Here is a 15,014-nt window from a genome sequence, read left to right on the forward strand (position 1 = left end):
AGAGGGAGGGGTTGCCCAGACGGAGAGGGAGGGGTTGTCCAGACGGAGAGGGAGGGGTTGTCCAGACTGAGAGGGAGGGGTTGTCCAGACTGAGAGGGAGGGGTTGTCCAGACGGAGAGGGAGGGGTTGTCCAGACGGAGAGGGAGGGGTTGTCCAGACTGAGAGGGAGGGGTTGTCCAGACTGAGAGGGAGGGGTTGCCCAGACGGAGAGGGAGGGGTTGTCCAGACGGAGAGGGAGGGGTTGTCCAGACGGAGAGGGAGGGGTTGTCCAGACGGAGAGGGAGGGGTTGTCCAGACGGAGAGGGATTGGTTGTCCAGACGGAGAGGGAGGGGTTGTCCAGACGGAGAGGGAGGGGTTGTCCAGACGGAGAGGGAGTTGTTGTCCAGACGGAGAGGGAGGGGTTGTCCAGACGGAGAGGGGGGTTTGTCCAGACGGAGAGGGAGGGGTTGTCCAGACGGAGAGGGAGGGGTTGTCCAGACGGAGAGGGAGGGGTTGTCCAGACGGAGAGGGAGGGGTTGTCCAGACGGAGAGGGAGGGGTTGTCCAGACGGAGAGGGAGGGTTTGTCCAGACCGAGAGGGAGGGGTTGTCCAGACGGAGAGGACATGCTCTATTAACTAGAGGGAGAGGGAGGAGTTGTCCAGACTGAGAGGGAGGGGTTGTCCAGACGGAGAGGGAGGGGTTGTCCAGACGGAGAGGACCGGCTCTATTAACTAGAGGGAGAGAGGGAGGGGTTGTCCAGATGGAGAGGGAGGGTTTGTCCAGACGGAGAGGACATGCTCTATTAACTAGAGGGAGAGGGAGGAGTTGTCCAGACTGAGAGGGAGGGGTTGTCCAGACGGAGAGGGAGGGGTTGTCCAGACGGAGAGGACAGGTTCTATTAACTAGAGGGAGAGAGGGAGGGTTTGTCCAGACGGAGAGGGAGGGTTTGTCCAGACGGAGAGGGAGGGGTTGTCCAGACGGAGAGGGAGGGGTTGTCCAGACGGAGAGGACAGGCTCTATTAACTAGAGGGAGAGAGGGAGGGGTTGTCCAGACGGAGAGGGAGGGGTTGTCCAGACGGAGAGGGAGGGGTTGTCCAGACGGAGAGGGAGGGGTTGTCCAGACGGAGAGGGAGGGGTTGTCCAGACGGAGAGGGAGGGGTTGTCCAGACAGAGAGGGAGGGGTTGTCCAGACTGAGAGGGAGGGGTTGTCCAGACTGAGAGGGAGGGGTTGTCCAGACTGAGAGGGAGGGGTTGTCCAGACTGAGAGGGAGGGGTTGTCTAGACGGAGAGGGAGGGGTTGCCCAGACGGAGAGGGAGGGGTTGCCCAGACGGAGAGGGAGGGGTTGTCCAGACGGAGAGTGAGGGGTTGTTCAGACTGAGAGGGAGGGGTTGTCCAGACGGAGAGGGAGGGGTTGTCCAGACGGAGAGGGAGGGGTTGTTCAGACTGAGAGGGAGGGGTTGTCCAGACTGAGAGGGAGGGGTTGCCCAGATGGAGAGGGAGGGGTTGTCCAGACTGAGAGGGAGGGGTTGTCCAGACGGAGAGGGAGGGGTTGTCCAGACGGAGAGGGAGGGGTTGTCCAGACGGAGAGGGATTGGTTGTCCAGACGGAGAGGGAGGGGTTGTCCAAACGGAGAGGGAGGGTTTGTCCAGACGGAGAGGGAGTTGTTGTCCAGACGGAGAGGGAGGGGTTGTCCAGACGGAGAGGGGGGGTTGTCCAGACGGAGAGGGAGGGTTTGTCCAGACGGAGAGGGAGGGGTTGTCCAGACGGAGAGGGAGGGGTTGTCCAGACTGAGAGGGAGGGTTTGTCCAGACGGAGAGGGAGGGTTTGTCCAGACCGAGAGGGAGGGGTTGTCCAGACGGAGAGGACAGGCTCTATTAACTAGAGGGAGAGGGGTGGGTTGTCCAGACTGAGAGGGAGGGGTTGTCCAGACGGAGAGGGAGGGGTTGTCCAGACGGAGAGGACAGGCTCTATTAACTAGAGGGAGAGAGGGAGGGGTTGTCCAGATGGAGAGGGAGGGTTTGTCCAGACGGAGAGGACATGCTCTATTAACTAGAGGGAGAGGGAGGAGTTGTCCAGACTGAGAGGGAGGGGTTGTCCAGACTGAGAGGGAGGGGTTGTCCAGACTGAGAGGGAGGAGTTGTCCAGACGGAGAGGGAGGGGTTGTCCAGACGGAGAGGGAGGGGTTGTCCAGACTGTTTTTACACTCTTGCTTTGACCACCAGATGACAAAGAGTTATGAGCTGAACATAACAGTCAGTGGAAGAGAGGACAGTAAAACAGGAGACACTATGAACTGAACATAACAGTCAGTGGAAGGGAGGACAGTAACAGGAGACACTATGAGCTGAACATAACAGTCAGTGGAAGAGAGGACAGTAAAACAGGAGACACTATGAACTGAACATAACAGTCAGTGGAAGGGAAGACAGTAACAGGAGACACTATGAGCTGAACATAATATGCTAAGATGAATACAGTAACTGTAAATTACTCTGGATAAAAGCGTCTGCTGAATAACTAGAATGTCAGATGAGAAAATATCTTACAGATATGTGGGTTTTTGGTAACGGAATGACAAGGCAATGTTTCATAAACTTACAGAAGGCAAATTATTACTGCCAAACTAAATGTTGATGTTAGTTGGAGGCGTCTTCAACATTATTCTGTTCTGCTGTATTTCTGGTCCCTTTTCAGACTGTTTCTGAGATGTTTTCAGACTGTTTCTGAGGTGTTTTCAGACTGTTTCTGAGGTGTTTTCAGACTGTTTCTGAGAGATGTTTTCAGACTGTTTCTGAGGTGTTTTCAGACTGTTTCTGATAGATGTTTTCAGACTGTTTCTGAGAGGTGTTTTCAGACTGTTTCAGAGGTGTTTTCAGACTGTTTCTGAGAGGTGTTTTCAGACTGTTTCTGAGATGTTTTCAGACTGTTTCTGAGAGATGTTTTCAGACTGGTTCTGAGAGGAGATGTTTTCAGACTGTTTCTGAGAGATGTTTTCAGACTGGTTCTGAGAGGTGTTTTCAGACTGTTTCTGAGATGTTTTCAGACTGTTTCTGAGAGGTGTTTTCAGACTGTTTCTGAGAGGTGTTTTCAGACTGTTTCTGAGATGTTTTCAGACTGTTTCTGAGGTGTTTTCAGACTGTTTCTGAGATGTTTTCAGACTGTTTCTGAGAGGAGATGTTTTCAGACTGTTTCTGAGATGTTTTCAGACTGTTTCTGAGAGGTGTTTTCAGACTGTTTCTGAGAGGTGTTTTCAGACTGTTTCTGAGAGGAGATGTTTTCAGACTGTTTCTGAGATGTTTTCAGACTGTTTCTGAGAGGTGTTTTCAGACTGTTTCTGAGAGGTGTTTTCAGACTGTTTCTGAGAGGTGTTTTCAGACTGTTTCTGAGAGGAGATGTTTTCAGACTGTTTCTGAGATGTTTTCAGACTGTTTCTGAGAGGTGTTTTCAGACTGTTTCTGAGAGGTGTTTTCAGACTGTTTCTGAGGTGTTTTCAGACTGTTTCTGAGATGTTTTCAGACTGTTTCTGAGAGGAGATGTTTTCAGACTGGTTCTGAGAGGAGATGTTTTCAGACTGTTTCTGAGAGATGTTTTCAGACTGTTTCAGAGATGTGTTTTCAGACTGTTTGTGATCTATTCATTGGTACTGTGGAATCTGGATACTGCACACAGGGATACTTAACATGTTTTATTTGAGGATGTTGACTCCATATCTGGTTGAGTGTGCTTGTTGCTAAAAAGTCTGTGTTTGTTAAGAACACACACCTCTCGGTATTCTCTCCGCAGTCTCCTCCTGCTCTGTCGCCCCAGCAGCAGCCAATCAGAATGCCAGTGACGTTGGGGTCGGGCAGCAGCTCCAGGAGGAGGACTCCTCCTCTAAAGGTCTCCCAGCACGGTTCTTCATCGGGGTCTCCCTGGTCGTAGGGTTCATCCTCATGTTCCTGGTGGACCAGATCAGTAGCTACTGCTCCAGACACGGTCAGTGATGCTCCGAGGTGAAGACCTAGCTCCTCACTCTATTAGCATTAGCCTGTCCTATTGAAAACACACTGTGAAGATGCTAACTTCCTTAGCGTTCATTTGGGCTAGTATTGTAAGCATTATCCCGACCCATTGAAAACCTGCTCTAGGATCAGTTTCCTCTCTCCCTCAATCATTACCTTCACCATTAGTGGGGAAATGCTAAACTGATTTTTTAAAATCAGTGTCTGGGTTCAACTTCAGCCTTCTCAGATGAGTTACTACTTCATATAGCATCATACGCAACATTACCAAAAGTATGTGGACACCTGCTGGTCGAACATCTCATTCCAAAATCATGGGCATTAATATGGAGTTGGTCCCCTTTTTAGACCTCGTTTTGTGCACGGAGGCGTTGTCATATTGAAACAGGAAAGGGCTTACCCCAAACTGTTGCCACAAAGTTGGAAGTACAGAATCATCTAAAAGTACATTGTATGCAGTAGCGTTAAGTAACTAAGGGGCCTAGCTTGAACCATGAAAAACAGCCCCAGACCATTATTCCTCCTCCACCAAACTTTACAGTTGGCACTATGCATTCGGGCAGGTAGCGTTCTCCTGGCATCTGCCAAACCCAGATTTGTCCGTCCGACTCCCAGATGGTGAAGCTTGCTCCAGAGTCCAATAGTGGCAAGCTTTACACCAATCCAGCCGACGCTTGGCATTTCTCATGGTGATCTTAGGCTTGTGCGTGGCTGCTCGGCCATGGAAACCTATTTCATGAAGCTCCCTAACAGTTCTTGTGCTGACGTTGCTTCCAGAGGCAGTTTGGAACTCTGATTTTTACGTACTACGCGCTTCAGCACTCGGTGGTCCCGTTCTGTGAGCTTGTGTGGCCCACCACTTCAGAGCTGAGCCGTTGTTGTGTTGCGCCTAGCACTTACAGTTGATCGGGGGGCAGCTCTAGCAGGGAAGAAATTGGACAAACTGACTTGTTGGTGGCATCCTATGACGGTGCCATGTTGAAACTCACTGAGCTCTTCAATAAGGTAATTCTACTGCCACTGTTTGTCTACGGAGATTGCATGGCTGTGTGCTTGATTGTATACACCTGTCAGCAACTGGTGTGGCTGAAGTAGCCAAATCCACTAATTTGAAGGGGTGTCCACATACTTTTGTATATATAGTGTATCTCTAGCTTGCTCCACAGTTTGTCCATATGAAAAAAGGAAAACTCTGTAGTCATCAAATTATAGACTTTCGTGGGTTGGTGGTGCGTTGTCGTCACTAAAAGTAATCCGTTATAAAGAAAATAAGGAAGATCTGCACCCATTCTCCAAACCTCCTCTCCAAACCCCCTTTCTCCAAACCCCCTTTCTCCAAACCCCCTTTCTCCAAACCCCCTTTCCAAACCCCCTTTCTCCAAACCTCCTCTCCAAACCCCCTTTCCAACCCCCCTTTCCAACCCCCCTTTCTCCAAACCCCCTTTCCAAACCCCCATTCTCCAAACCCCCTTTCCAAACCTCTTCTCCAACCCCCCTTTCCAAACCCCCTCTCCAAACCCCATTCTCCAAACCCCCTTTCCAAACCCTTTCTCCAAACCCCTTTCTCCAAACCCCCTCTCCAAACCCCATTCTCCAAACCCCTTTCTCCAAACCCCCTCTCCAAACCACTTCTTCAAACCCCCTCTCCAAACCCCCTCTCCAACCCCCATTCTCCAAACCCCTTTCTCCAAACCCCCTCTCCAAACCACTTCTTCAAACCCCCTTTCCAAACCCCCTCTCTAAACCCCTTTCTCCAAACCCCTTTCTCCAAACCCCCTCCCCAAACCCCCTCTCCAAACCCCATTCTCCAAACCCCTTTCTCCAAACCCCCTTTCTCCAAACCCCCTCTCCAAACCACTTCTTCAAACCCCGTTCTCCAAACCCCTTTCTCCAAACCCCCTCTCCAAACCCCGTTCTCCAAACCCCCTCTCCAAACCCCCTCTCCAAACCCCCTCTCCAAACCTCCTCTCCAAACTTTAGTCATTGTGGTACTACCGTTCATTATGTTCAGCTCATGTTGCTATCAGTTAGTTGATTGTGTTGTTCCAGATCCACGGACTGGGATGTCCAACAGGACCAGTATCACAGCTACACTGGGACTGGTTATCCATGCTGCTGGTAGGTACTACACACACTACACACACACACACACACACACACACACACACACACTACACACTACACACTACACACACACAGCTACACTGGGACTGGTTATCCATGCTGCTGGTAGGTACTATACACACTACACACACACACACACACACACACACACACACACACACTACACACACACAGCTACACTGGGACTGGTTATCCATGCTGCTGGTAGGTACTATACACACTACTCATACACACTACACACACACTACTCATACACACTACACACACACTACACACACACACTACACACACACACTACACACACACAGCTACACTGGGACTGGTTATCCATGCTGCTGGTAGGTACTATACACACTACTCATACACACTACTCACACACTACACACACACACTACACACACACACTACACACACACACTACACACACACAGCTACACTGGGACTGGTTATCCATGCTGCTGGTAGGTACTATACACACTACTCATACACACTACACACACACTACACACACACACTACACACACACACTACACACACACAGCTACACTGGGACTGGTTATCCATGCTGCTGGTAGGTACTATACACACTACACACACACACACACACTACACACACACACTACACACACAGCTACACTGGGACTGGTTATCCATGCTGCTGGTAGGTACTATACACACTACACACACACACACACTACACACACACACTACACACACAGCTACACTGGGACTGGTTATCCATGCTGCTGGTAGGTACTATACACACTACTCATACACACTACACACACACTACTCATACACACTACTCATACACACTACACACACACACTACACACACACAGCTACACTGGGACTGGTTATCCATGCTGCTGGTAGGTACTATACACACTACTCATACACACTACTCATACACACTACACATACACACTACACACACTACACACACACACACACTACTCATACACACTACACACACACACACACACACTACTCATACACACTACACACACACAAACACACTACACACACAAACACACTACACACACACACACTACACACACACACACACTACACACACACACACACACACACACTACACACACTGCCACACTGGGACTGGTTATCCATGCTGCTGGTAGGTAATACACACACTACTCATACACACACACACACACACACACACACACACACACACACACACACACACACACACACACACACACACACTACACACACTGCCACACTGGGACTGGTTATCCATGCTGCTGGTAGGTACTATACACACTACTCATACACACTACACACACAGCTACACTGGGACTGGTTATCCATGCTGCTGGTAGGTACTATACACACTACTCATACACACTACACACACACACTACACACACACTACACACACACACACACACACTACACACACACTACACACACACACACACTACACACACACACACACTACACACACTACACACACACACTACTCATACACACTACTCATACACACTACACACACACTACTCATACACACTAAACACACACTACACACACACACACTACACACACACACACACTACACACACACACACACTACACACACACACACACACTACACACACACACACACACACACACACACTACACACACTACACACACACACTACTCATACACACTACACACACACTACACACACACACTACACACACTACACACACACACTACTCATACACACTACACACACAGCTACACTGGGACTGGTTATCCATGCTGCTGGTAGGTACTATACACACTACTCATACACACTACACACACACTACTCATACACACTACACACACACACACACACTACTCATACACACTATACACACACACACACACACTACACACACACACACACACACACACACACACACACACACACACACACACACACACACACACACACACACACACACACACAGCTACACTGGGACTGGTTATCCATGCTGCTGGTAGGTACTATACACACTACTCATACACACACACACACACACACCACACACACACACACACACACACACACACACACACACACACACACACGGTCTGGTCTGGTCTGGTCTGGTCTGGTCTGGTCTGCCTGTAGCTGACGGTGTGTCTGTCTGTCGGTATAGTGATCATTGTCTCTCTCCTCTGCCTGCCTGTATAGCTGCCAGGGTGTGTGTGTTGTAATAACATTGTTCCTTTCTCCCCAGCTGACGGTGTAGCGTTAGGTACAGCCGTGGCTTCCTCCCAGGTCACAGTTCAAGTCGTGGTGTTCCTGGCTGTTATTCTGCACAAGGTGAGAGTCAGATCTACTATGGAGGTAATATCACAAGCAATTCAGGACATCGGGACATCAGGACAAACCAATCAATGGTTGATTGTTCTTGCAAACTCCTTAAGCCCTCTCTCAATTCAATGTACTTGAATTGATTTAATTCTCCCTCCCTCCCTCCCTCCCTCCCTCCCTCCCTCCCTCCCTCCCTCCCTCCCTCCCTCCCTCCCTCAATTCAATTCAAGGGGCTTTATTGTCATGGGAAACATGTGTTAGCATTGCCAAAGCAAGTGAGGTAGATAATATACAAAAGTGAAATAAACAATACAAATTAACAGTAAACATTACACATACAGAAGTTTCAAAACAATAAAGACATTACAAATGTCCTTTTCTCGTGGCAACAGGTCACAAATCTTGCTGCTGTTTCTCTTTCCCTCCCTCTCGCTCTCTCTCTCTCTCTCTCTCTCTCTCTCTCTCTCTCTCTCCTCTCCCCCTCTCTCTCTCTCTCCCCCTCTCTCTCTCTCTCCTTCCCACCTCCTTCCTCTCTCTCTCTCTCCTTCCCACCTCCTTCCTCTCTCTCCCTCTCTCCCTCTCTCCCTCTCTCCCTCTTTCTCTCTCTCCCTCTCACCCTCTCACTCCTTCTCTTCCTACTTCCTCTCTCTCTCTCTCTCTCTCTCTCCTTCCCACCTCCTTCCTCTCCCTCTCTCCCTCTTTATCTCTCTCCCTTTCTCCCTCTCACTCCTTCTCTCCCTCCTTCCCACCTCCTTCCTCTCTCTCTCTCTCTCTCCTTCCCACCTCCTTCCTCTTTCTCTCTCTCCCTTTCTCCCTCTCACTCCTTCTCTCCCTCCTTCCCACCTCCTTCCTCTGTCTCTCTCTCTCTCTCTCTCTCAGGCTCCTACAGCGTTTGGTCTGGTCACCTTTCTGATGCAGGCAGGTGTAGAGAAGAAGCAGATTCAGAAGCATCTCTTGGTGTTCTCTGCTGCAGCACCAGTACTCTCCATCAGTACATACTTTATCCTGAACGCGGTGAGAAGAAGCAACAGACTGCTGTTTAGTGGCGTAGAACAACGTGCTTTCATAATGAGGAGAAAGGTGGTTTATCTAACGGGAACCTTTTCTATGAAACTAGTAAATGATTGGAGATTGCTAGAGGCGGGAACTCAGCCTGGTTCTGGAAATGCATGTATGCTGTTTTGCCAACTGCTGACCATAGTAGTTGGTGAGACGGCAATAACATCTCTGGGACCAGGCTAGAGGGAACTACTTCCAACAGTGAAAATGATTTGATAACGTTGATATGACGTCAGCGTGCTGTGTGTTACTCCCTCCTACTGCAGGGTGGTGGTTCGCCCCAGAACCGTCTGAGTGCTGTGTGTTTCTCCCTCCTACTGCAGTGTGGTGGTTCGCCCCAGAACCGTCTGAGTGCTGTGTGTTACTCCCTCCTACTGCAGGGTGGTGGTTCGCCCCAGAACCGTCTGAGTGCTGTGTGTTTCTCCCTCCTACTGCAGGGTGGTGGTTCGCCACAGAACCGTCTGAGTGCTGTGTGTTTCTCCCTCCTACTGCAGGGTGGTGGTTCGCCCCAGAACCGTCTGAGTGCTGTGTGTTTCTCCCTCCTACTGCAGAGTGGTGGTTCGCCCTAGAACCGTCTGAGTGCTGTGTGTTACTCCCTCCTACTGCAGGGTGGTGGTTCGCCCTAGAACCGTCTGAGTGCTGTGTGTTACTCCCTCCTACTGCAGGGTGGTGGTTCGCCCTAGAACCGTCTGAGTGCTGTGTGTTTCTCCCTCCTACTGCAGAGTGGTGGTTCGCCCCAGAACCGTCTGAGTGCTGTGTGTTACTCCCTCCTACTGCAGGGTGGTGGTTCGCCCTAGAACCGTCTGAGTGCTGTGTGTTTCTCCCTCCTACTGCAGGGTGGTGGTTCGCCCCAGAACCGTCTGAGTGCTGTGTGTTACTCCCTCCTACTGCAGGGTGGTGGTTCGCCCCAGAACCGTCTGAGTGCTGTGTGTTTCTCCCTCCTACTGCAGGGTGGTGGTTCGCCACAGAACCGTCTGAGTGCTGTGTGTTTCTCCCTCCTACTGCAGGGTGGTGGTTCGCCCCAGAACCGTCTGAGTGCTGTGTGTTTCTCCCTCCTACTGCAGAGTGGTGGTTCGCCCCAGAACCGTCTGAGTGCTGTGTGTTACTCCCTCCTACTGCAGGGTGGTGGTTCGCCCTAGAACCGTCTGAGTGCTGTGTGTTTCTCCCTCCTACTGCAGAGTGGTGGTTCGCCCCAGAACCGTCTGAGTGCTGTGTGTTACTCCCTCCTACTGCAGGGTGGTGGTTCGCCCCAGAACCGTCTGAGTGCTGTGTGTTTCTCCCTCCTACTGCAGGGTGGTGGTTCGCCCCAGAACCGTCTGAGTGCTGTGTGTTTCTCCCTCCTACTGCAGGGTGGTGGTTCGCCCCAGAACCGTCTGAGTGCTGTGTGTTTCTCCCTCCTACTGCAGAGTGGTGGTTCGCCCCAGAACCGTCTGAGTGCTGTGTGTTACTCCCTCCTACTGCAGGGTGGTGGTTCGCCCTAGAACCGTCTGAGTGCTGTGTGTTTCTCCCTCCTACTGCAGAGTGGTGGTTCGCCCCAGAACCGTCTGAGTGCTGTGTGTTACTCCCTCCTACTGCAGGGTGGTGGTTCGCCCCAGAACCGTCTGAGTGCTGTGTGTTTCTCCCTCCTACTGCAGGGTGGTGGTTCGCCCCAGAACCGTCTGAGTGCTGTGTGTTTCTCCCTCCTACTGCAGGGTGGTGGTTCGCCCCAGAACCGTCTGAGTGCTGTGTGTTTCTCCCTCCTACTGCAGAGTGGTGTTTCGCCCCAGAACCGTCTGAGTGCTGTGTGTTTCTCCCTCCTACTGCAGGGTGGTGGTTCGCCCCAGAACCGTCTGAGTGCTGTGTGTTTCTCCCTCCTACTGCAGGGTGGTGGTTCGCCCCAGAACCGTCTGAGTGCTGTGTGTTTCTCCCTCCTACTGCAGAGTGGTGGTTCGCCCCAGAACCGTCTGAGTGCTGTGTGTTTCTCCCTCCTACTGCAGGGTGGTGGTTCGTCCCAGAACCGTCTGAGTGCTGTGTGTTACTCCCTCCTACTGCAGGGTGGTGGTTCGCCCCAGAACCGTCTGAGTGCTGTGTGTTACTCCCTCCTACTGCAGGGTGGTGGTTCGCCCCAGAACCGTCTGAGTGCTGTGTGTTTCTCCCTCCTACTGCAGAGTGGTGGTTCGCCCCAGAACCGTCTGAGTGCTGTGTGTTTCTCCCTCCTACTGCAGTGTGGTGGTTCGCCCTAGAACCGTCTGAGTGCTGTGTGTTTCTCCCTCCTACTGCAGGGTGGTGGTTCGCCCCAGAACCGTCTGAGTGCTGTGTGTTTCTCCCTCCTACTGCAGAGTGGTGGTTCGCCCCAGAACCGTCTGAGTGCTGTGTGTTTCTCCCTCCTACTGCAGGGTGGTGGTTCGTCCCAGAACCGTCTGAGTGCTGTGTGTTTCTCCCTCCTACTGCAGAGTGGTGGTTCGCCCCAGAACCGTCTGAGTGCTGTGTGTTTCTCCCTCCTACTGCAGTGTGGTGGTTCGCCCCAGAACCGTCTGAGTGCTGTGTGTTTCTCCCTCCTACTGCAGAGTGGTGGTTCGCCCTAGAACCGTCTGAGTGCTGTGTGTTTCTCCCTCCTACTGCAGGGTGGTGGTTCGCCCCAGAACCGTCTGAGTGCTGTGTGTTTCTCCCTCCTACTGCAGGGTGGTGGTTCGCCCCAGAACCGTCTGAGTGCTGTGTGTTACTCCCTCCTACTGCAGAGTGGTGGTTCGCCCCAGAACCGTCTGAGTGCTGTGTGTTTCTCCCTCCTACTGCAGAGTGGTGTTTCGCCCCAGAACCGTCTGAGTGCTGTGTGTTTCTCCCTCCTACTGCAGGGTGGTGGTTCGCCCCAGAACCGTCTGAGTGCTGTGTGTTTCTCCCTCCTACTGCAGAGTGGTGGTTCGCCCCAGAACCGTCTGAGTGCTGTGTGTTTCTCCCTCCTACTGCAGAGTGGTGGTTCGCCCCAGAACCGTCTGAGTGCTGTGTGTTTCTCCCTCCTACTGCAGAGTGGTGGTTCGCCCCAGAACCGTCTGAGTGCTGTGTGTTACTCCCTCCTACTGCAGTGTGGTGGTTCGCCCTAGAACCGTCTGAGTGCTGTGTGTTTCTCCCTCCTACTGCAGAGTGGTGGTTCGCCCCAGAACCGTCTGAGTGCTGTGTGTTTCTCCCTCCTACTGCAGGGTGGTGGTTCGTCCCAGAACCGTCTGAGTGCTGTGTGTTACTCCCTCCTACTGCAGAGTGGTGGTTCGCCCCAGAACCGTCTGAGTGCTGTGTGTTTCTCCCTCCTACTGCAGTGTGGTGGTTCGCCCCAGAACCGTCTGAGTGCTGTGTGTTTCTCCCTCCTACTGCAGTGTGGTGGTTCGCCCCAGAACCGTCTGAGTGCTGTGTGTTTCTCCCTCCTACTGCAGTGTGGTGGTTCGCCCCAGAACCGTCTGAGTGCTACAGGTGTTGGGATGCTCTTCTCCGCCGGGACGTTCCTCTACGTAGCTACGGTCCATGTACTACCAGAGATCAGCTCCAGGGGGCAGCAGAGCTCTCCCCACATCCACGGGACTGGGAGCGGGCAGCTGGAGGTCCTGGAGAGCCTCACGCTGATACTAGGAGCAGGACTACCTGTGTTACTGGCCCTGGGACTACGTGATGACTAGTCTTGTGAATCGACGCTATTGATAGTGAACATTGAGAATTAATGTGAAGGAAGCCTGGAAATCAAGTCTATAACTAAGACCGACTAGTTAACGCAAAGAAGACAACCCACAACATGTTACCAAACATTCATTTACACTGGAGTACACCTCAACTCTTACATAGCTGGAGATCAATTGGGGGTGTTTCTGTGTGTGATGCAGTACGTGTCAGTGTCTTTTTCTGAGAGGTCATAAGGACATGGGCTTTGAGCAAGCCAACAAAGGTAGGAATAGTGTGTGTGTGTGTGTGTGTGTGTGTGTCATGTAAAAGAGTGGGATCAAAGAGAGAGAGGGCAGTGTGTGTGTGTGTGTGTGTGTGTGTGTGTGTGTGTGTGTGTGTGCGCGACTCTGGTTTATAGAGCTTTTGTAATAGTTTGTCTTATCCGATCTCAGTGGGACATTCTTTTGAGCTAAACTTTTGAAGTTGTCTGAAAAGAACAAGACCATTTTTAGTAAGTGGACCCGTTTTCAAAATAACCCCGGTTTCCTGATGTCCTTTGTACCTCTACTGAACAAACAAAACATTTGTTTATTTATTTAGGTTAGCTAAAAAAAAAAGTCCCCAAAACCAGATTTGAATCAAATGGATAACATTTCGTCTTTTGTAATTTCTGAGAAATGTTTTGGCTGGGTTGTGTAAGGTACTGAGGTATTCAGGGAAGGTTGTGAAAAACTAAAAAAAAAAAAAACACTTTATCAGAATTTAAATGGTTGTCATAACGACGTGGCCTAAATAAACCACAATATAGTGATGATTTATTGATTTTATATTGGATGTGATCAAGATATGTCTTTATAGACAAGGAGAGATCTTAAATACATTTCTACATGGTGTACTATAGCCAGGACAATGTTGTCTGGTTACCAGTCTGTTTAGATATCGTAACACTTCCTGGCAATCTGTGTCAAATGCTAAACATCTTTATAACACAGAGTACCCTAAGTGGAATATTATCCAAACAGATTGGTCCCCAGGCTAAGGACAATAGGCTGTATTTTTAATGAATACTTTATCATAACAATCATAGATTTAAAAACAAAAAATGTTTTTTTAAAGTACATGACTTGTAAATTGCTGATTAATAAAGTTAGATTGTATTGAATGTGTAGTTTCTATCCTAATGTCAGATGTTGCTGTCACCTACAACTGCTACTGTCAGCTTGTAATGTCTCAGGACGTCAGGGACAATACAACATCAGTACTATATCAGTACTGTTACAGAGGTTCTATACTAATAGGTCAACATCAGTACTATATCAGTACTATTATAGAGGTTCTATACTAATAGGTCAACATCAGTACTATATCAGTACTGTTATAGAGGTTCTATACTAATAGGTCAACATCAGTACTATATCAGTACTGTTACAGAGGTTCTATACTAATAGGTCAACATCAGTACTATATCAGTACTGTTATAGAGGTTCTAAACTAATAGGTCAACATCAGTACTATATCAGTACTGTTACAGAGGTTCTATACTAATAGGTCAACATCAGTACTATATCAGTACTGTTATAGAGGTTCTATACTAATAGGTCAACATCAGTACTATATCAGTACTGTTGGAGGTTCTATACTAATAGGTCAACATCAGTACTATATCAGTACTGTTACAGAGGTTCTATACTAATAGGTCAACATCAGTACTATATCAGTACTGTTATAGAGGTTCTATACTAATAGGTCAACATCAGTACTATATCAGTACTGTTGGAGGTTCTATACTAATAGGTCAACATCAGTACTATATCAGTACTGTTACAGAGGTTCTATACTAATAGGTCAACATCAGTGCTATATCAGTACTGTTATAGAGGTTCTATACTAATAGGTCAACATCAGTACTATATCA

At 49.9% G+C, this 15,014-nt stretch overlaps 1 protein-coding gene across 3 annotated transcripts in view; it reads left to right on the top strand.

Annotated features, from left to right (window-relative positions):
- The window catches only part of LOC110499510 (zinc transporter ZIP9), a 29,082-nt gene extending 14,821 nt beyond the window's left edge, over window positions 1-14,261 (top strand). The window contains exons 3-7 of one of the 3 annotated variants that reach the window (XM_036956418.1): window positions 3,766-3,957; window positions 6,033-6,101; window positions 8,343-8,428; window positions 9,299-9,433; window positions 9,745-10,114. In XM_036956418.1, the coding sequence (XP_036812313.1) occupies window positions 3,766-3,957; window positions 6,033-6,101; window positions 8,343-8,428; window positions 9,299-9,433; window positions 9,745-10,047 (785 nt within the window). In that variant the 3' untranslated portion in view covers window positions 10,048-10,114. Of the gene's footprint in view, window positions 1-3,765; window positions 3,958-6,032; window positions 6,102-8,342; window positions 8,429-9,298; window positions 9,434-9,744; window positions 10,115-12,879 lie in introns of those variants that run through there. The other 2 variants (XM_036956419.1, XM_036956420.1) reach the window with 2 other exon arrangements.
- Window positions 14,262-15,014: the final 753 nt, after the last annotated feature.

The sequence above is a fragment of the Oncorhynchus mykiss genome, chromosome 20 (assembly GCF_013265735.2).
Source record: "Oncorhynchus mykiss isolate Arlee chromosome 20, USDA_OmykA_1.1, whole genome shotgun sequence".
NCBI lineage: Eukaryota > Metazoa > Chordata > Actinopteri > Salmoniformes > Salmonidae > Oncorhynchus > Oncorhynchus mykiss.